We start from the raw sequence: 23,116 nt of genomic DNA on the forward strand, positions 1-23,116 counted from the left end.
CTGATACCTGTTATTTTTGTACTGTACTTTTATTCTATTGAATGAAGGGTTGTTGCAGTTTTACTACGACTTCTGCAGTGGCTTCTGCAGTGGCGTGGCTTAACTAATCAACTCTCGGGCCATGGGAAAAAAAAACATTTTAAAGGCTACCCTGTCGGCATCAGAGAGAACATTTTGTAGTTATAAAGCAAATTTCCTGCAATTCAAAATATGTTGCCTTGGGGCAGAGATTTTTTTTTTCAGTTTTAAAGCTAATTTCTTACAATTTAAAGCTAATTTCTTGCAAGTTTTTACCCAAAAATGGTATTGAGATATAACAATTAGCAGCATTGGACCTTTAAAGCTTTGATTACAGTCCATTTATGTTTTTTTTTTTAAATGGGGGGGAATTCTGTAGTTTTTAAAATAATTGATACGGTGGCGTATCAATATCCCTCCGCATCACATCTCCCAATTAATTGTATTTATTTTTCTTACATTTTTCTTACAACCTTTATTTAAACAGGGAGTCACATTGAGATAACAAATGTATTTTACAGGAGAGCCCTGTATACATTACAATTAAAACAGAATAATAAAACATGCACGTATGTGTATAAAACAATATAATTCAGCACACAGTAACAAAATAAACATAATTCATAAAAGCAAGAACATAAATTAAGAACATCAATTGTATGATATTACAGGGTATTGTATTGCACCCTCCAAAAAATGGCACAGATCCCTTGTCCAAAATGTGTTTAATCTGGCAATACTCATACATTTTCTTCTTCTTATTCATTTCATTTATTTTGTACCTGCGTGGACCCCATGCAGGTACATATATTTGAATATATGGAAAACATCCCTTACAATTGGTGATGGAACCCCTACTCACCTCAACACATTCTGGTGCAAGATGTGGGAGCACTAACATGACATTAATTATGTGCATAAATAGGGCCTCCCGGGTGGCGCAGTGCCACCAGAGATTCTGGGTTTGAGCCCAGGCTCTGTGTGACTGGGAGGCTCATGGGGTGGCGCACAATTGGCCCAGTGTCGTCCGGGTTAAGGAGCGTTTGGCCGGCAGGGATATCCTTGCCGCACTAGCGGGCCAGGTGGAGTGCACGCTGACCAGGTCGCCAGGTGTACGGTGTTTCCTCCAGCACATTGGTGCGGCTGGCTTGGATGTGCATTGTGTCAAGAAGCAGTGCGGCTTGGTTGGGTTGGGTTGTGTTTCGGAGGATGCTTTCAACCTTTGCCTCTCCCGAGTCCATACGGGAGTTTCAGCGACGAAACAAGACTACCAACTGGATATCACGAAGTTGGGGAGAAAAAAGGGGTAAATATATATATATATAAAATATGTATATATATATAAAATAAAATAAATGATGTGCATAAATTATGACTTTGGATTGGTAACTACTACCAATTGGATACCACGAAATTGAGGAGAATTTATTATTATTCTTTTTTTTTTAAATGATATGCATAAATGATGACTTTGGGCAGCTTCCCTGTATTAAGTATCAATCTAACCAATCTAACTGGTGATAGCCAGTGCCGGTCAATACTGCCAGTACAACAAGGGTGGTGATTAAAATGAGTCAAAACATTCTTGTGGTGAGTATGTGAGGGTCTGAAGGGTAGCAGTTTATGTCATCACCATTACTCATCACACTCACTAGATGTGGGTTGATATCATGTTATAGACTTCTGGCTTCACTAACTTCTTGGCTTAGGAGGGGGACTATGTGATATATATACTATCTGATAAGGTGACATATATGACGTGACTATTCCCAAACACCCTGACCGTCTGAAAGCCCAGACGCAGAGATGTGGATGGAGGATGCTGATACCAGGGGCTGGGTTTATGTTGGGACCCAGGCCAGGGTTCCCAGGCTGTTAGTTGGTCAGACAGGGTCTGAGGAGGTCTCTGTGTGACAAAGCAGGAGATCACTACCCCTGGCAGCTGGTTCAAATGATCCCTTCCTCCTCCACCCTGTCTAGGCCTCCTGCCCTGCGCCTGGGAGGAGTGCTCTCAGCTGGCAGCCCAACCAGAGACATGCTGCTCCCACAGTAATGTGACTAAACTGAAAGATGTGGTGTGTGTGTGTGTATTGCAAGTTTGAGGGTCGGATCTATCTCCTTCCCATCTCCACCTCCCCATCAAGGTTTCAAAGTCATTCCATATCAACAGTCACCCACTTTGATACCAATGGAGCTGATGTTCTCAACTCACTGTGGACGGGATGACAACGCACAGTGAAATGCTTTGAGGTCTTGTGAGAAGTGCTATGTAAATGTAATCATATGATCGTGATTCTCATTACTGTCATTAGTACCACAACGACGTCATAATCGTACGAGATGCAGAGAAACCAGTAGATGCTGAGGTCTTATGTGAATCGTGTTGTGAGGCATGAAAGAGGAAGACAGCAAGAAGGACAAAGGTGAAATGCGGACAGAGAACACGCATTGTAATGCAACTGAAATGGACTACCACTAGTTTTAACTACCCCTAACTACCACCAAAACGCAACAACTGCTATGGAAACAACACTACTTCCCACCCAGTGAGAGTTACGATAAAACCTCCAGGTTTGCCTCTCAGAGTTGGAAAAGGAGGGGGGGGGGGGGAATATCCTGTAAGATTACACCATTTCTCAGAGGTTATTTTTGTCATGCTGTATTTCAGCGCCTCTAGCTAAGGGAGTTTCCTCAGGCTGGGGAGCCTATGGACTGTCTGGGAGTTCCTTAGGGTTGATTGGGTAAGGTAACAAACTGCACACTCACTTGGTGAGGTCACAATCCGTTACTGGAATCATCGCAAAAACAGTTGTCTTGGTTCCAACTACATTGATTCTTTCTATGGGCTGAGATGCTTCTGGACAGGGGACAATTGGCATGACGTAACCTTCTGGTTGTAAATTGTTTTTCTGGTTGAAAAGACGTCAGACGTTATTACACCCAAATACTGTACATATTTTATCACGCCGACATCGAGACGTCTGGGAAATATGTCATATTTTATCACACCGACATCGAGACGTCTGGGAAATATGTAATATTTTATCACGCCGACATCGAGACGTCTGGGAAATATGTCATATTTTATCACGCCGACATCGAGACGTCTGGGAAATATGTCATATTTTATCACACCGACATCGAGACGTCTGGGAAATATGTGATATTTTATCACGCGGACATCGAGACGTCTGGGAAATATGTCATATTTTATCACGCGGACATCGAGATGTCTGGGAAATATGTCATATTTTATCACGCCGACATCGAGACGTCTGGGAAATATGTCATATTTTGATTGGTATCAGGTCAGAGAAGCAGGTAAAGAAGTGTTTTTCTGGTCGCTAAAAAGACATTTAAAAACCTTCTTTTACAACAACCTGACCATGAGGTCTCAAAAGATGTCACCCTGATGATATAATTGTATTACGACCAGGCTTTGTGCCAGTCAAGTTGAAGGAAAGGCCTTCGTTGTTGAGATGAAAAGGGTCAGGCTCCCAGATACCAAGACACAAGTTGGCATGTAATGCATGTCATTTCCAAAGCATAATCCTTTCCAAAACGATGACAGACACACAAACGCAGCCAAATCGTCCATCAAATAAAGAGACCTTGGTTTCTTCATCAGGCTCATCTGTAAAAGAGACCTTGGTCTCAGCTTGACTCCCTTATAAAAGTTAAATAAAAATTGAGGGTCCAGTCCATCATCATCTGTTAGGATGTACTGGGAATCATCATCTGTAGAGTACTGGGAACATCAATGGAGACTTCAAACAAAGCCAAGTTCCAGGTTTACCTGATGTGATTACATAAAACGACTTTTTCTCTGGTAAAATGACAGTAGAAGTCAGTGATGTGACCTCTGTCAGAGTGATATAGAGCCCCATGAGGATGGAAGCTACAGGTGTGGTCGAGGCTGGGGCAGGCTCTAACGTCGGGCTGATTTGTGACATATATTCATCTTTGCGATATTGGTGACTCTAAGTTAAGGTTAATGCTCAATGATAAAATGCTGCGATCATGTGGTGTACAGGATTGTGGTCAAAGTCAATTCATGTCAACTCAATGAAAATGGAGGTACTTTTTTCAATTATTGAATTGAATGCGTTTGATTGAATGAATCTACAGTTTATGACTGAAGTGAAATGCAAGGGGAGGCATGTAAGCCGAATAACACCATCCCAACCTTGAAGCACAGGGATGGCAGCATCATGTTGTGGGGATGCTTTGCTGCAGGAGGGACTGGTGCACTTCACAAAAATGATGGCATCATGAGGACTGAAAATTATGTGGATATATTGAAGCAACATCTCAAGACATCAGTCAGGAAGTTAAAGCTTGTTCGCAAATGGGTCTTCCAAATGGACAATGACCCCAAGCATACTTCCAAAGTTGTGGCAAAATGGATTAAGGACAACAAAGTCAAGGTATTGGAGTGGCCATCACAAAGCCCTGACCTCAATCCTATAGAACATTTGTGGGCAGAATTGAACAAGCGTGTGCGAGCACGGAGGCCTACAAACCTGACTCAGTTACACCAGCTCTGTCAGGAGGAATGGGCCAAAATAAATCCAACTTATTGTGGGAAGCTTGTGAAAGGCTACCCAAAACTTTTGACTCAAGTTAAACAATTTAAAGGCAATGCTACCAAATACTAATTGATTCTATGTAAACTTCTGACCTACTGGGAATGTGATGAAAGAAATAAAAGCTCAAATAAATCATTCTCTCTAGCATTATTCTGACATTTCACATTCTTAAAATAAAGTGGTGATCCTAACTGACCTAAAACAGGGAATATTTACGAGGATTAAATGTCAGGAATTGTGAAAAACTGAGTTTAAATGTATTTGGCTAAGGTGTATGTAAACTTCCGACTTCAACTGTATATAGTGGACTTCACATTTTGATTTTCATCAAATTTGAGATTCTGCCTTGGTTTCTCCATTAACTCCATAAAATCCAGCCGTGATTGAGAGTCCCATGGGGAGGCGCACAATTGGCCCAGCGTCGTCCGGGTTTGGTCGGGGTAGGCCGTCATTGTAAATAAAAATGTGTTCTTAAAACTGACTTGCCTGGTTAAATAAAGGTTAAGAAAAACACAATAAAAAGAGTGTTTGGTCTGGTAGGTGGTCAAAAAGACACAAACCATAACAGCATATCATGAAGTGGAACATTTGATTCCAGGTTTGATAAAATCTAGAATACACTTCCAGCTAGGAGGCCCCTTGATGCATCACCCATTGCCCAGACAACTGAACAAACCATAGGAAACAAATACACCCTCAGCGCCTGTTAAATGGCTGGGTTAAGCGATGAGTCATGTCTGTATATATTTAGACACACACTGAGGGTTTATAACGCCAGTAACGCTCCGCCTCTCCTCAGATCATGTTCTCTCCATCATGGTATGGTCAGTGTCACAATAGTCTCACAACCACCTAGACAGAATACAGTCAACTAATAATACTCATGAGCCACATCAAGTTGACAATACTGTAGCATAACTGTGTCTGCCTCACCAGGGCAAAATAAAGTTTTATATTAAACACAATACAATAGATTACTTTGTATTTTCTAAATCGCTTAAACCATTCTTTAGATCTATCTTTTTCAACCAACGAAGGGGTTAATTCATACAATAGTTTTAATCCATCTCTCTGTCACAGTTAATGATCAGTTAACAGTTAACAATCCGTGTATATTTTTTGTTGTTGTTAGGGTTAGGGTTGAGGGTTAGGGTTGAGGGTTAGGGTTGAGGGTTAGGGTTAGGGTTGAGGGTTAGGGTTGAGGGTTAGGTTTGAGGGTTAGGGTTGAGGGTTAGGGTTGAGGGTTAGGATTGAGGGTTATGGTTGAGGGTTAGGGTTGAGGGTTAGGGTTAGGGTTGGGGTTAGGATTGAGGGTTAGGATTGAGGGTTAGGGTTAGGGTTGAGGGTTAGGGTTGAAGGTTAGGGTTGAGGGTTAGGGTTGAGGGTTAGGGTTGGGGGTTAGGGTTGGGGGTTAGGGTTGAGGGTTAGGGTTAGGGTTGAGGGTTAGGGTTGAGGGTTAGGGTTAGGGTTGAGGGTTAGGGTTGAAGGTTAGGGTTGAGGGTTAGGGTTGAGGGTTAGGGTTGAGGGTTAGGGTTGGGGGTTAGGGTTGAGGGTTAGGGTTAGGGTTGAGGGTTAGGGTTGAGGGTTAGGGTTGAAGGTTAGGGTTGAGGGTTAGGGTTAGGGTTGAGGGTTAGGGTTGAGGGTTAGGGTTGAGGGTTAGGGTTGAAGGTTAGGGTTGAGCCGGGATGTGGAAATGAAGCTAGGGTTACGGTAAGGGTTGAGGGTTAGGGTTGAGCCGGGATGTGGAAATGAAGCTAGGGTTACGGTAAGGGTTGACGGTTAGGGTTGAGCCGGGATGTGGAAATGAAGCTAGGGTTACGGTAAGGGTTGAGGCTAGGTTAGGGTTGAGGTTTGAGGATTTCTTAATTAAAAACGTCACATTATGTATCACATCGAATCTGTCATAACAGTAGGGGTCTTTGAACAAGTAAAAATGTGTTGAATCTGTCCCATAAAGCATTCACTGGTCTCACCATGCCACAGTATGTGGTGATAATAGTAGCCTAATCATTGTCATTATAACAAATAATGTCTTACATCAGGAAGGTAAAGGCAACCGATCATAATGACTCCTGCCTTAAAGCACTGAAGTTACAGATATTAACATGTGCTTATCGCCCTCTAGTGGTGAAACAAGCTAAAGACCGATTGCTCGTTTTTATTGCAGTAGATAAATCTCCCGCACTGGGCACCTTGAATCTGGATCGTCTTCAGCTTGCTCCACATCACTCTTCTCTTTCTTTATCGACCACCAGTGCAGAATCCTGTGACAACCAGGGACACAGAGGAGTTAGTCCAGACGAGAGCTTCTCCATGATATGTAAGACTATACCCATGTCTAGACTAGGATATCCCCTTGGTAATATCTGTAATATACACATGACATAATACATAAATAAAACAGCCCTGGTATGAGTGCTGAATTGAGTATGATGGCCATCATATGAGACTAGATATGCGTCATTTTTGAGGGAGAATCTAATATTTTTGGTCCTATTGGAGCTCTAAGTGGCCATATCCTTTTAGGCCCCAAGAAATGAGATATAGTGTCACAGTTACATAGCAGACATGAACCTCATTACTGTTCTGGAAACTAGATGTGAAAGGATTTGAAACTGCCTGTCCGTATTTGACAGGGACAGCCCTTTCTCTGGTTAAGTCACGTTCAGATTCAAACCATCTTTATTGGCAGCACGGCAAAAAAGCAATCCAATGCTGTTAAAGCAACATGGCTTTAATAAAGCAATAAGGCCTGAAGAGGCACCGTATGGTGAATATGCCACAGCTAAGGGCTATTAAGGCACTCTCTGCGTTAATAACCGTCTATACTATAGCCTACAGAATATACATGATTGTCTCCATCTGTGAGGGAGGAGGGATACTAACACTGTCAAAGGTATATCTACAGCTCTGTGTATGTGAGCTGGGACACTGACACCGAGGGTATATAGGGTGTATACAAAAGGTGCTATCTAGAACCTAAAAGGGTTCTGTGGCTGTCTCCATAGAACAGGGCCGTTCTGGGGTTGCACGTTTCGTTTTTTGTCCTAGCACTACACAGCTCATTCAAATAATCATCTAATCATCAAGATTTGATCATTTGAATCAGCAGTGTAGTGTTAGGGAAAAAATCAAATGTGCACAGCTTGGGGTCCCAAGTTTGGGAAACGCTGCCTTTGAAAAAATGTTTTGTTTCCAGGTTAGAACCATTTTGGTTCCAGGTAGAACCGTATTGGGTTCCACATAGAACCCTTTCCCCAGAGGGTTCTACATGGAACAAAAAATTGTTACTGAAAAAGAAAAGGAGAGCCGCACACTCTAGGAGCAACATCGTTTCGACAGCCAAGATGTCTTCATCAGGATTCTATCTGGAACCAAAAAGGGTTATTTTATGGGAACAGCCAAGATGTCTTCCTCAGGATTCTATCTGGAACCAAAAAGGGTTATTTTATGGGAACAGCCAAAGAACCCTTTTGGAACCCTTTTTTCTAAAAGTGTACTTTGTATGTGGGCAGTGAAGGGTATATCTGCAGTACTGTACAGCTCTGTTCACTTACCCCAGGGAGAGGAAGAGCAGCAGCAGCAGAGAAGTCAGACAGGCCGTGAGGAGAGAGGGAGGGGGGAGACGGAGGAGGGCAAGGGACCATCCACCAGGCACAGGGACAATTTGGCCCCCTGGAAGCAGTGACAGATCAAATATCTCCTGCAGCTCACTGTGGCCTACAACCACCTGGGGGATGACTAGGTCAGAGAGAGGGGGGAAGGAGAGATAGAGAGATGAAGAAGAGAGAGAGAAAGAAATAGACAGAGAGAGAGAGAAGACGGGTGGACAGGGTTGAGGATGGGAGTGGAGATGAGAGATTGAGGGAGATATAGAGATGGCGGAGAGAGAGGTCAGAGACTCAGAGCACAGAGAGATAGATAGAGGAGATAACAGAGAAAAAGAGAAAAAGAGAGGAGATACATCGACTATAAAGATATATACAAAGATGTGTGGTTAAGCTCTCTGGCACAAAATGACCACCTTGCTACACATTGATGGTGAATGGGGAGTCACCACCATACAACACATAGAAAATAATATGGGACTTGAATGAATGTCTCTCTACAACACTATCATTACCTATGAGGTGGTAGTAAAGTCTGACTAAGGAGCGCTGGTCAGAGTAGATCTCACACTGGTATGTACCCTGGTGTCGCAGACCAGCTGAGGGGATAGAGTAGAGCCGGTCTATCCCTACTGTCACCTCCTCAAACTGATCCACCTGCTGGGTCCTGATCTGCAAGTCAGGGGACAACATGACTGCACAATCCTCTGATCTTCGCTCACTACAAAGGAATCATGTCTAAATGGAAGTTTCAGGAAAAGGGAGGGTTTTATAATATGACTTTAATAATTCAGCTCATCGTTTTGGGAGAGTTTCTCATCTAAAGACACACTTGGGCCCTGATTGTGAGGATTTGTAGTGGGTACTGTATAATGATGGACATGCTAGGGCTAGGCCATTATCTCCAGCATTGGCACTCTAAGGATAGGAGAACTAGCTACATCCCATAACATCCACTGACCTCCTCTGCAAACCTCCAGACCACTTTCATTTCATAAGGCAGGGGAAAGGGGACGTCACACCTCATCTGTGTCCGGTTGTTCTCCATGACTGTGATGTTCTTTGCTGTAGACACACACACACACACACACACACACACACACACACACACACACACACACACACACACACACACACACACACACACACACACACACACACACACACACACACACACACACACACACACACACACACACACACACACACACAGTGAAACTCTCTCACCTTGTGGTGAAGCTGTTCTCAGGGGGCAGCAGACAGTGGCAGTCTGAGCCTTCTTAATGATAATATTTAAATACAGCCTCTAGCAGGGTGCACTGGAAGGGATGATATGCTGAACAGTAATTGTGCAGCACTGGGTGGATATGAATACCATGGTGTGTGGGAGGGGACTGTCACCTTACATAAAGAAACCAAGGATTTAAAGGGTACCTTGGGGAGGCTGTCTGTGCAAAAAAATCATCCGACTTCACTGCTAAGAACATTTCAAGGATGAAAGGCACCAAGTGGATGTTTTCATGAGGGGAAAATGCACTTATGTAACATATAGCCTACACAGACAGAACTACATACACAGTTCTACACAGACAGAACTACATACACAGTCCTACACAGACGATACTACATACACAGTCCAACACAGACAGAACTACATACACAGTTCTACACAGACAGAACTACATACACAGTCCTACACAGACAGAACTACATACACAGTCCTACACAGACAGAACTACATACACAGTCCTACACAGACAGAACTACATACACAGTCCTACACAGACAGAACTACATACACAGTCCTACACAGACAGACCTACATACACAGTCCTACACAGACAGAACTACAAGGACAGTCCTACACAGACAGAATGACATACACAGTCCTACACAGACAGGCCTACATACACAGTCCTACACAGACAGAACTATATACACAGTCCTACACAGACAGACCTACAAGGACAGTCCTACACAGACAGAATGACATACACAGTCCTACACAGACAGACCTACATACACAGTCCTACACAGACAGACCTACATACACAGTCCTACACAGACAGCCCTACATACACAATCCTACACAGACAGACCTACAAGGACAGTCCAACACAAATGGACCTGCACAGACAGTCCTGCAGAGACAGTGCTGCACAGACAGTCTTTTAACACAGACAGTCTTTTAAGTATTTTAACCAGGCATTGGGGAGATGAGGGTATTTGAGTTATGAAAAAAATTGGTGTGAATGGTCAATAGATTTGATGTGGTGGTGTTTTGTTACTCACTTGGACAGTCAAGTGGGAACTCACAGGAGTCATACTGACAGGTGATACAGTTGTAGACATAACCAGAAGTCTGAAAACCTGAGGAACCCATGGGAGGAAATGCAACACATGGCCTATACATTTCTAGAACAAGGTAGAATAGAAAGGAAATACCATAGGAATTCAATAGGAAATTAAATATATTTAATACTTAGTATAACATGTCTTAGTATAACTATTTTAACTAACTATTATATTGACAGCAGGTACTAGCTTGCTATCATAGATTGATTCATAGAATAGTTGGAATCTTTTTAACATGTTGAGGCCATGGCTGAGCAGAGCTACTAAGAGTTCATGAGATTCAACAGGAAGGTCATGCGAGGAGGAACAATTGAGGAGGAAACAGTCACTCACCACATGGAGGGAAACATCCAGAAGCTGGGTAGAGATAATAGGGGGAAAACAAACAAAATGGCAAGAAAGAAAGAAGAGGCAGAGAAAACTATTTAAGCAACAACAACAAAAACATTTTTACTGATGAACATCGACATGACAAGTTGTCTTGACTTGATTGACATGGTTCAGTGTAGAACCAAGTATATCGTTAGACTGATAAAAGTAATATACAGAGCTATACAGAGCCCATACTATACAGAGCCCATACTATACAGAGTCCATACTATACAGAGCCCATACTATACAGAGCCCATACTATACAGAGCCCATACTATACAGAGCCCATACTATACAGAGTCAGTGGTGTAAAGTACTTAAGTAAAAATACTTCTTAAGTAGTTTTTTGTGGTATCTGTCTTTTACTAATTATATTTTTTCCCAACTTTTACTTTTACTTCACTACATTCCTAAAGAAAATAATACACTTTTTACTCCATACATTGTCCCTGACACCCAAAAGTACATGTTACATTTTGACAGGAAAATGGTCTAACTCACACAGTTATCATGAGAACATCCCTGGTCATCCCTACTGCCTCTGATCTGGCAGACTCACTAAACACAAATGCTTCATTTGCAAATTATGGAGTTTTGAAGTGTGCCCCTGGCTTTCCGTAAAAAAGTTTTTTAAATTGTGCCGTCTGTTTGCTTAATATAAGGAATTTGAAATGGTTTATACTTTTATTTGTACTTTTGATACTTAAGAACATTTCAGCAATTCCATTTACTTTTGATACTTAAGTATATTTAAAACCAAACACTTTTAGGTTTTTACTCAAATAGTATTTTACTGGGTGACTTTCACTTTTACTTGAGTAATTTTCTATTAAGGTATCTGTACTTTTACTCAAGTATGACAATTGAGAATCTTTTTCCACCACTGTACAGAGCCAATACTATACAGAGTCCATACTATACAGAGCCCATACTATACAGAGTCCATTCTATACAGAGTCCATACTATACAGAGTCCATACTATACAGAGTCCATACTATACAGAGTCCATACTATACAGAGTCCATTCTATACAGAGTCCATACTATACAGAGTCCATACTATACAGAGTCCATACTATACAGAGTCCATACTATACAGAGTCCATACTATACAGAGCCCATACTATACAGAGTCCATACTATACAGAGTCCATTCTATACAGAGTCCATACTATACAGAGTCCATACTATACAGAGTCCATTCTATACAGAGCCCATACTATACAGAGTCCATACTATACAGAGTCCATACTATACAGAGTCCATTCTATACAGAGCCCATACTATACAGAGTCCATACTATACAGAGTCCATACTATACAGAGTCCATACTATATAGAGTCCATTCTATACAGAGCCCATACTATACAGAGTCCATTCTATACAGAGTACATACTATACAGAGTCCATACTATACAGAGTCCATACTATACAGAGTCCATACTATACAGAGCCCATACTATACAGAGCCCATACTATACAGAGTCCATACTATACAGAGCCCATACTATACAGAGTCCATTCTATACAGAGTCCATACTATACAGAGTCCATACTATACAGAGCCCATACTATACAGAGTCCATTCTATACAGAGCCCATACTATACAGAGCCCATACTATACAGAGTCCATTCTATACAGAGCCCATACTATACAGAGTCCATACTATACAGAGTCCACACTATACAGAGTCCATTCTATACAGAGCCCATACTATACAGAGTCCATACTATACAGAGTCCATACTATACAGAGCGTATACTACAGTGGGGAGAACAAGTATTTGATACACTGCCGATTTTGCAGGTTTTCCTACTTACAAAGCATGTAGAGGTCTGTAATTTTTTTAATCATAGGTACACTTCAACTGTGAGAGACGGAATCTAAAACAAAAATCCAGAAAATCACAATGTATGATTTTTAAGTAATTCATTTGCATTTTATTGCATGCCATAAGTATTTGATCACCTACCAACCAGTAAGAATTCCGGCTCTCACAGACCTGTTCATTTTTCTTTAAGAAGCCGTCCTGTTCTCCACTCATTACCTGTATTAACTGCACCTGTTTGAACTCGTTACCTGTATAAAAGACACCTGTCCACCCCCTCAATCAAACAGACTCCAACCTCTCCACAATGACCAAGACCAGAGAGCTGTGTAAGGACATCATGGATAAAATTGTAGACCTGCACAAGGCTGGGATGGGCTACAGGACAATAGGCAAGCAGCTTGGTGAGAAGGCAACAACTGTTGGCGCAATTATTAGAAAATGGAAGAAGTTCAAGATGACGGTCAATCACCCTCGGTCTGGGGCTCCATGCAAGATCTCACCTCGTGGGGCATCAATGATCATGAGGAAGGTGAGGGATCAGCCCAGAACTACACGGCAGGACCTGATCAATGACCTGAAGAGAGCTGGGGCCACAGTCTCAAAGAAAACCATTAGTAACACACTATGCCGTCATGGATTAAAATCCTGCAGCGCACGCAAGGTCCCCCTGCTCAAGTCAACGCATGTCCAGGCCCGTCTGAAGTTTGCCAATGACCATCTGGATGATCCAGAGGAGGAATGGGAGAAGGTCATGTGGTCTGATGAGACAAAAATAGAGCTTTTTGGTCTAAACTCCACTCGCCGTGTTTGGAGGAAGAAGAAGGATGAGTACAACCTCAAGAACACCATCCCAACCGTGAAGCATGGAGGTGGAAGCATCATTCTTTGGGGATGCTTTTCTGCAAAGGGGACAGGACAACTGCACCATATTGAGGGGAGGATGGATGGGGCCATGTATTGCGAGATCTTGGCCAACAACCTCCTTCCCTCAGTAAGAGCATTGAAGATGGGTCGTGGCTGGGTCTTCAGCATGATAACGACCCGAAACACACAGCCAGGGCAACTAAGGAGTGGCTCCGTAAGAAGCATCTCAAGGTCTTGGAGTGGCCTAGCCAGTCTCCAGACTTGAACCCAATAGAAAATCTTTGGAGGGAGCTGAAAGTCCGTATTGCCCAGCGACAGCCCCGAAATCTGAAGGACCTGGAGAAGGTCTGTATGGAGGAGTGGGCCAAAATCCCTGCTGCAGTGTGTGCAAACCTGGTCAAGAACTACAAGAAAAGTATAATCTCTGTAATTGCACAAATATTAAGTTATGCTTTTCTGATGTATCAAATACTTATGTCATGCAATAAAATGCAAATTAATCACTTAAAAATCATACAATGTGATTTTCTAGATTTTTGTTTTAGATTAAATCTCTCACAGTTGAAGTGTACCTATGATAAAAATGACAGACCTCTCCATGCATTGTAAGTAGGAACATTTGCAAATTCGGCAGTGTATCAAATAATTGTTCTCCCCACTGTATATAGAGTCAGTGGTGTAAAGTACTTAAGTAAAAATACTTTTTAAGTAGTTTTTTTGGGGTATCTGTATTTTACTATTTATATATTTTTCCCAACTTTTATTTTTACTTCACTACATTCCTAAAGAAAATAATGCACTTTTTACTCCATACATTGTCACTTTAAAAAAAAAAATTGTGCCGTCTGTTTGCTTAATATAAGGAATTTGAAATGGTTTATACTTTTATTTGTACTTTTGATACTTAAGAACATTTCAGCAATTCCATTTACTTTTGATACTTAAGTATATTTAAAACCAAACACTTTTAGGTTTTTACTCAAGTAGTATTTTACTGGGTGACTTTCACTTTTACTTGAGTAATTTTCTATTAAGGTATCTGTACTTTTACTCAAGTATGACAATTGAGAATCTTTTTCCACCACTGTACAGAGCCAATACTATACAGAGCCCATACTATACAGAGCCCATACTATACAGAGTCCATACTATACAGAGTCCATACTATACAGAGCCCATACTATACAGAGTCCATACTATACAGAGCCCATACTATACAGAGTCCATACTTTACAGAGCCCATACTATACAGAGCCCATACTATACAGAGTCCATACTATACAGAGTCCATACTATACAGAGCCCATACTATACAGAGTCCATTCTATACAGAGTCCATACTATACAGAGTCCATACTATACAGAGTCCATACTATACAGAGTCCACACTATACAGAGTCCACACTATACAGATGACAGTTTGGAAAAGGTAAGAATGAAGACATTTCTCTGATGCTACTTACCCCATGGCAAGTAACGGTCTGGATATGAAAGAAAGGTTCTGAAATATGGTGTGAGGTAGTAGTGAGGAAAAGGAATTACAAGGGAGAGAAGGCGATTATGTCTCACCTCTAGGCAGTTTGAAGGCAGCCGCAATGAAATTGTCTGCAGCTGTCAGTAACCTCTCGTCATACACTGTGTCTGATGGATAGAGAGAGAAGGAGGAGAGAAGGAGAGGAAAAATATATCTCAATTGCTTCCATGGAAGTGTGTGTGTGTGCGCGCGTGCGTGTGTGTGTGTGTGCGTGTGCGTCTACAGTAAAGAGTGTCTACAGTGTCCATTTGTACCAGAGCTGAACTGATCTAATACTCTGCTGCTACATCCAGTGTAAAATATCCAGTGTAAAACATCCAGTGTAAAATACTGCCCCCAGTGTAAAATATCCAGTGTAAAACACCGCCCCCAGTGTAAAACATCCAGTGTAAAAACACTGCCCCCAGTGTAAAACATCCAGTGTAAAACACTGCCCCCAGTGTAAAACATCAAGTGTAAAACACTGCCCCAGTGTAAAATATCCAGTGTAAAACACTGCCCCAGTGTAAAATATCCAGTGTAAAACACTGCCCCCAGTGTAAAACATCCAGTGTAAAACATCCAGTGTAAAATATCCAGTGTAAAACACTGCCCCAGTGTAAAATATCTAGTGTAAAACACTGCCCCCAGTGTAAAATATCCAGTGTAAAACACTGCCCCCAGTGTAAAACATCAAGTGTAAAACACTGCCCCAGTGTAAAATATCCAGTGTAAAACACTGCCCCAGTGTAAAATATCCAGTGTAAAACACTGCCACTAGTGTAAAACATCCAGTGTAAAACATCCAGTGTAAAATATCCAGTGTAAAACACTGCCCCCAGTGTAAAATATCCAGTGTAAAACACTGCCCCAGTGTAAAATATCCGGTGTAAAACACTGCCACTAGTGTAAAACATCCAGTGTAAAATATCCAGTGTAAAACACTGCCCCCAGTGTAAAATATCCAGTGTAAAACACTGCCCCCAGTGTAAAATATCTAGTGTAAAACACTGCCCCCAGTGTAAAATATCCAGTGTAAAACATCCAGTGTAAAACATCCAGTGTAAAACACTGCCCCCCCGTGTAAAATATCTAGTGTAAAACACTGTCCCCAGTGTAAAATATCTAGTGTAAAACACTGTCCCCAGTGTAAAACATCCAGTGTAAAACATCCAGTGTAAAACAAGGGAATCAAAAAGCATGGGGATGTAGGAAAGTTTGAGAGAGAGTTATACAGTACATTTACATCTTAGTCATTTAGCCGAAACTCTTATCCAGAGCGACTTACAGTTACAGGATTACAATTGAATCACCCTGTTGCAGGGGTACTTCCCTGCCAAGCAGGAAATGTAAAACATGTTGTGTATTTGAGGTTTTAATACTTCTGAAGTTTGCACTTTACACTTTGACATTTCAGACGTGTTTTTACCTTAAATGTATCAACCCCTACACAAATGTCCATTAATTATGATCCACATACTAATTCACATTTCCTGTTGCTGCAGGATTCTTTTCCTGCTGTAGCAAACTGTCTCAAATGATGACCCTACATCTGCAGAGGATTTATCTTAAGGTAGCTAGGTAAGACAACCACATCTCACAGTCATACCTAGTAATGGTGGTTGTGTGCATCAAATAAAATGTCCATTCCATTCTTGGAAGGCAAAGTATTCTCTCTGATCAAACTTTGAACATCCATGACTGTGATACAGTATGCAGAAAACAAAATCCACCGTAATAACCTAACTCTCTCTCCAAAAGCAATTATTTAATGTCGTCTCCCAACACCATTAGCGGTGAGGAAAGCACATGAGGAAAGGACTATTTTGTTGGGAATGACGCAGACAGCAGGACTTGTACCATCATTCATCTTCTTGTCAAATTCCTCCGCCATGGGCATGATCTCAGCATTTAGGATCTCCTTCAGCTTCTGATCATAACCTTTCCCTGAGAAATACAAAGTTCCAAGTTCTTATCATCCTCTTATTTTATAACCCATATAGGAAGCCAAATCACAGTGCCTAAATAAAACAGGATCAGTTTTCTCACCAACTCGTCCTGCCTCAATCACTTTCTGGTTGTTATTGAATATATTCTCTAGTTTTTTAAAGCACGAGTCTACATTTCGAATGTTGTATTCGGTGAGGACGTGTCCCCAACACAGACGTATGCTGTCTTCAACCTCCACAAAGCACTGATAGCAGCTAGAAGAGGGTTTGAACAACGTGCTGGCATACAGAACCCACAACCCCCACTTCCACATCTTCAGGATGATGTGCTGTCATGTGGGAAAAGTTGGTTGAGGTTCCAAAACTTACTGTGGTGTTGAATATGAATGTATGATGTCATAAAGGATGTCACTGAGATACAAGATATTCACATAGAATTCTAATTCAGATTCCATGGATATTCCATTTGCATGACACACTAAATGAAATGCCGTGTCTTTGAGCCCATGGTGATTTGTGCAGAGCAGATGTTCATCTCCACTTATATCTGACAATGACAGTGTAATACATGTGAAATGCTCTCCCACTTCATGACTAGGTATAGGAAGAGCACCAAAGCCTTCTCTTTGCCTGTGTCAGTTTCAACCACCTTTCTTCTCAATTCCATTGTCTCTGGTCCCCTCTCTCTGCTACCACAATGCACCAGTTTTACTGCAGAGCAGAGGGATGGAGTGAGAGAGGGAGCGGGGAGGAAGGGAGGGACAGACGGACGGACGGAGGGACGGATGGAGGGGAAACTAGGGGGGAGTGAAGAGAGTTTAAAATGCTCATGAAACCGTAACAATACAGAGTACAAGTTGTCTGTGAAGGAGCCAAAACAAAAATGAAAGAAGACAGGCTCACTGGTGGTCTGGAGAGGGAGAGGGAAACAGAAAGGGAAATAGTCCCTGTGCAGTGGAGGACACTGAAATTATTGAGATAATGAGTGATGGAAAAAAGTGCCAATCCCTAATTAATGAGAGAGAAAGAGAGATTGAAAAAAAGGATAAAGACATGGAAGAGAGAGAAAAAGAGAGATCATGAGACAACAGAGAGAGAAAGAGAAAGAGACTACCAATCAAGCCCACTGCCTCATCACATCCCTTATCCCCTCCCCCCACAACCCCCACTCTCCCCATCTCTCTCTCTCTGTGTGTCTCCATGGTAACCAGACAGGGTGCCTAATACACCAAGTTAATATATTTCCAGTGGCATGGTGAGCTGGGTACTAAAGCATTCATCTGTCTCCACACAGACAAGCTAATCAATATTGGCCAAGAGTCTGCTCCAGGACTGCCAGAGTCAGACAACCAGTCAGACAGCCTCCCTAGCTTCAAAGCTGGGGGGGGGGGCACAAATACATGTGTGTGCCTGTGTGTGACCAACTGGGGACATTGTGTTAGTCCCCACGAGGTAAAATGCTATTTCTAGGGGATTTAGGCTTAAGGTTAGAATTTGCGTTAGGCTTAGAATTACGTTCAGGGTTAGGGTTAGGAGCTAGGGTTAGGTTTAGGGTTAAGGTTAGGTTTTTGGGTTAAGTTTAGGGTTAAGGTTAGAGTTAGGGTAAGAGTATGGCTTAGGGTTAGGGTTAAGTTTAGGGGTTAGGGAAAATAGGATTTTTGAAAAGAACTGAATTGTGTGTCCCCACAAGATTAGCTGTACAAGACTGTGTGTGTGTGTGCCTAGTTTTGTGTGTGTAGCCAACAAGGGCACTTTGATGAACTGACACTTCAGGCAGTAAAGCTAAATGTTCATTCAGTTCTGTTTATATTTACATTTAAGGATTGAAATCCTCGCCATTAATATCTGGTGTGTGACTGGGAGGTCAGCAGGATGATATTTCTGGATGAATGCATGTTTGTACATTACCTAGATGATAGTACGGGATATGTTAAATGTGGCTTTGCAGCTGTAGTTAGTGCTTCAGTGCCAGCAGCCACAATAACATTAAGTCTTCAATTAGATGATAGCATGTTTTACACCTCTGGAGTCTCTCCCATGCAGATCTGCCAGACATAGCTCATAGCATGCTCCTCTTGACACGTTCACACAGACTGTCACACCGTTTACATTACTCTGTCTTTATTTAGGAATTAAGACATACAATTTATACAGTAAAAAAAATACAGTAACAGTGTGTAAATACTTTATTTCATTTGGAACATTAGCTGTCTTCGAAGATGATAACTTTGACGGGGTCACCACCCTTGGCTGTCTTCTGATTGGCTCCCATGATGGGTTAGAACACAAAGCCAGCCAATAGGGTGGGCCCCCTGAGGTCACAGACAGACATCCTCTTCCACAGGTATGTGTTGTTAAGAGGGAATCACACTTCAGACAAGTACATAAGTACCACAACAGTCAGTAGAGACCTGCAGAATGGATAGGGCTGTTTGTACCATTATCAGATATAAAGACATGGGACATCCAACCACTGTGTCAAAGTCTGGGTTTTTATTTTGTATTCAGATGTGTGGAAGCAACTCTAACTATGATCACTTTAAAAGGAAACACCAGTTGAAACACTATACATTGCATTCTTTACACTGGAACATTCTATGGGAAATATCAAGGACTTCATTGACGTATAAAAACAGTAAGTCATCTTCCACAGCGACTCTTCTCTTCGCTTTTTCTCCACAATGATGAACATGAATGCAGCCCTGTTCCCAAGGACCTCACCTGTGACCTACTATGACCTCACAGGTTAAGGGTCTCAGGGACAGAGGGGCATGCTGGGAAAAGTAGTTCCACAGGTGTTTCACATAAGCAAAGGTGGCCAGATGGATGAAATTATTTTTTACGAAAGAAAAAAGAAACGCATTGTCGCACCGACGACACAAAGCTATGACCTCGTCTGACATTTTCATTTCTGCGGCAACCGGCCCGCTCCTGTGTGGGTTTGAAATGTGAAGCATAATGAAACATATGAAACAATATGAAACATGTAATATAATTAATACACATTCCAGACATTCTGTTAATGTCCATTCTAGAATGCCCTTCTCGCCAATCAGAAACAAGTATTCAACAATGCTGTGGTATAACATACAATATAATACATACCTTCTAGAGGTATACTGATTGACAGTGTGTGTATTCATACCTAATATATTCCGTTAATATGTAATATACTCTCTTAATAACTTCGGCTCTGAATCATTTCTCTAATAGCTCTTTAGAGACATTTGCCTCTACGGACCCCCTAGGCAGTCCACTGAGCTGTGTCAATCAGAATAAAATAGTCCCAGTCAGTATAATTCCTCTACACTTAAGATACCACTATGTAACACTTGACAATCTCCAGCCTGATTGTGTGGGTCTGCTCTGCAATTTAACAACACTATGTTCACTAGGGCAACCAGCTACGGGCCAAGAATGGCTACATCTGCTTACGAGGACTTAAAGAGCAATTCTCCCTTTTCTCTCTTCTAACTCCTACTGGTTGAGCCACTGTCTCCCTGTCTTCACTGGCAATTACAGGTAGATGTTGCCTTTGTTAGTCTGACAGTGGTTCAAATGAAGGACAGGAGCTGTGCTCTCACTCACAGGGTGAGATGGGGACACAGGACATGATGGTCGTGTAGGGTTAAAGGAGGATGTGGAAGGGTGAAGAGAGAAGCCTTTGCATCCATCTTAGCAAGATGTCTCTGGATACAATTTTCCAAAATGTCCGACTCTACCTGCGGAGGGAGGGAATGAAATTGCGTCATTCTAAGGGACAGTCAAACACTATGAAATAAGAACATGTTACTGTACATACACTTCTCTAAAACATGTTGATTTGTTTAAATAACTACTCAAGTACATTGTGTCCAATATTTCCTACTACAGTGCCAAGAGCAAAAGTTCTGTGAGAGAAAATTTGGCGTAGCAGTGCCACCTATTGGTAGACAGTCTGACTGACACACTGACTGACTCTCTAACACAGGTAAATTCTCTTTGTGACAATCATTTCAAATAATGAGAAAAATACAATCAATGAGTTAAATAAAGAATCAACTATCGGCCGTATCTGTTTAGCTGTCAGAAATAAATAGATGTTGATGGATGTGAATCATGTGAAACAGGGTGAGTCTTTACAGAAAGGAAAGAAGAGCCATTTGAAGACATTTGTCACAACTTCACACACTAATGAATTATGTATTTATCTCCGGTTCAAGTTACAAGTCCATATTATTAATACACTTCAGTTGGATCTGTAGATATCGTTTTTACCACAATACTGCAATCTCAAACTAAATTCTGCTTTTTAACACACATATGGTGTGAACGCAGGAGCAGATATCAGCCATATACTGATAAACCACATCAAAATATCTACCAAAATAGATTTCCTCTCTCCATCAATTCCAATCTCAAACGAGTTCCCAATCCCCTTTCATCATTCTAAATGGAATATCATCAACGTGTGAGAAAGATAATTTGAAACGCAGAAAAGCAGAGACAGATTGACTAAAGCAATCTGGGAATCTAGAGGAGAAACAAGACAAACACATAGAGTAGCAGCGACACAGACATGTGGACAACATGTCTCCCTCAACATGTGTCCTCTGATGGTGCAGTTGTTGATTAAACACACACACACACAGACACACACACACACACACACACACACACACACACACACACACACACACACACACAGACACAGGCACACACGGACACGCACATGCATGCATATACACACAAATACAGGCACAGAGACACAAAAGGACGGTATCTTCCTCTATCAAAAGTTCCAGTACATCTTGGCGGCAAAGGCACTAAACAAAACACAAAGGTTTAAAAAACACAAAGGAATCAAACTTAGCCTTTTTCAACACTCCATCTTCATTCACCATCATTTGAGGGAAATAAAAAAGAAGGCGGCAATGCCTGCATTTCCCCTCCTTTTCTCTCTCTTTGTCCCCCCTCTCGTTCTCTGTCTTTGCTCTACGGCGGCTGGGTCTGATGGCTGACTGGCTACTGGGGCCAGACTGAAAGCCCAACGGCAGGTATGTTACAGACAACAGTATAGATTCTATTATCCTGCATGCTCTACTCTCTACCTACCTCCCCCACCGCCACCAGCACAGTCCCCTCAGCCTCTGTCTTCTCCCTCCATCAATCTGTGTCACCGGGAACACAAACACACATACACGCTAAAACACACGCACATATGAACATATATATGCATATGCGCACTCCCTCCCAAAAAACAAAACCTAAACTGTCTTACACACATGTACACCCCCCCCCCCCCCACACACACATACACAAAGTCTGTCTTCTCGCTTTCCCCCTCCTTCTTGCTTTCATGGTCTCATTCTCCAGTCTCCTCTCTCTGCTCTGAGCATCCCTCCCACTTCTACATGCCTTGTCCCCAATCTAAATCTAAAACTCATTCTTCTCTCTCTCTTTCTCTCTCTCTCTCTCTCTCTCTCTCTCTCTCTCTCTCTCTCTCTCTCTCTCCCTTTCTTTCTCTCTCTCTCTCTCTCTCTCTCTCTCTCTCCCTCTCTCTCTCTCTCTCTCCTACCCTCCATATCCCTCTCGCTTTATATCTCACGTTTTTCGAATAACACGTCTCCACTTACCCGCCCAGCCCCCTCTTTGCAATCTGTGGGCTCTGTGCTGGTGTGTGTGTGTGTCTGGGAATGAGGAGAAATGTGTGTGTTAGACAGGGGGAGCTTAGAGGGTGTCAGAGAGGCTCGGAAGCAGAGGGAATGGAGGGGGAGGGTTAGAATTTCAAACAGGGTGAGAAGTGAAGGTGCACCAAGCCAAAGGAGAGCACATGAACCTGCGATCCTGATCACCTGATCACCACTGCCTTCCAGGTTTACATCAATCATCCAGCCATTAATATCTCTACAGTTAATAAATGGCAGCTTGAATGACAGAGAAAACACCAAATAAACCGCCCAGATAGGAGGACCAAATCAATACCGCAGTAAAACATGCAGACTACTACAGTATATCCATTATTCCCATAGAAAC

The 23,116-nt window shown here is 42.0% G+C and overlaps 1 protein-coding gene across 1 annotated transcript; it reads right to left on the minus strand.

Moving 5' to 3' along the window:
• Positions 1-390: 390 nt before the first annotated feature.
• spaca6 (sperm acrosome associated 6) lies at positions 391-17,415 on the minus strand. Its single transcript, XM_065008145.1, has 10 exons — positions 17,202-17,415; positions 17,013-17,099; positions 15,209-15,280; positions 10,904-10,927; positions 10,508-10,585; positions 9,177-9,280; positions 8,731-8,887; positions 8,165-8,348; positions 6,800-6,871; positions 391-1,292 (listed from the first exon to the last, which is right to left on the minus strand). Exons 1-10 carry the CDS (start codon positions 17,413-17,415, stop codon positions 1,286-1,288), a joined length of 999 nt encoding a protein of 332 aa, XP_064864217.1. The 3' UTR covers positions 391-1,285.
• Between the last annotated feature and the right edge of the window lie 5,701 nt (positions 17,416-23,116).

This window comes from Oncorhynchus nerka, linkage group LG3 (genome assembly GCF_034236695.1).
Source record: "Oncorhynchus nerka isolate Pitt River linkage group LG3, Oner_Uvic_2.0, whole genome shotgun sequence".
Taxonomy (NCBI): domain Eukaryota; kingdom Metazoa; phylum Chordata; class Actinopteri; order Salmoniformes; family Salmonidae; genus Oncorhynchus; species Oncorhynchus nerka.

Excerpts from the sequence above, each read along its gene's own strand:
- spaca6 (XM_065008145.1), bottom strand. The coding sequence starts at position 17,415 with ATGTGGAAGTGGGGGTTGTGGGTTCTGTATGCCAGCACGTTGTTCAAA. Across the intron at positions 8,888-9,176 it reads TCTGGAGGTTTGCAGAGGAG|ATCAGGACCCAGCAGGTGGA; the intron begins GTCAGTGGATGT and ends CCTGACTTGCAG. Across the intron at positions 8,349-8,730 it reads ACTTTACTACCACCTCATAG|TCATCCCCCAGGTGGTTGTA; the intron begins GTAATGATAGTG and ends TCTCTGACCTAG.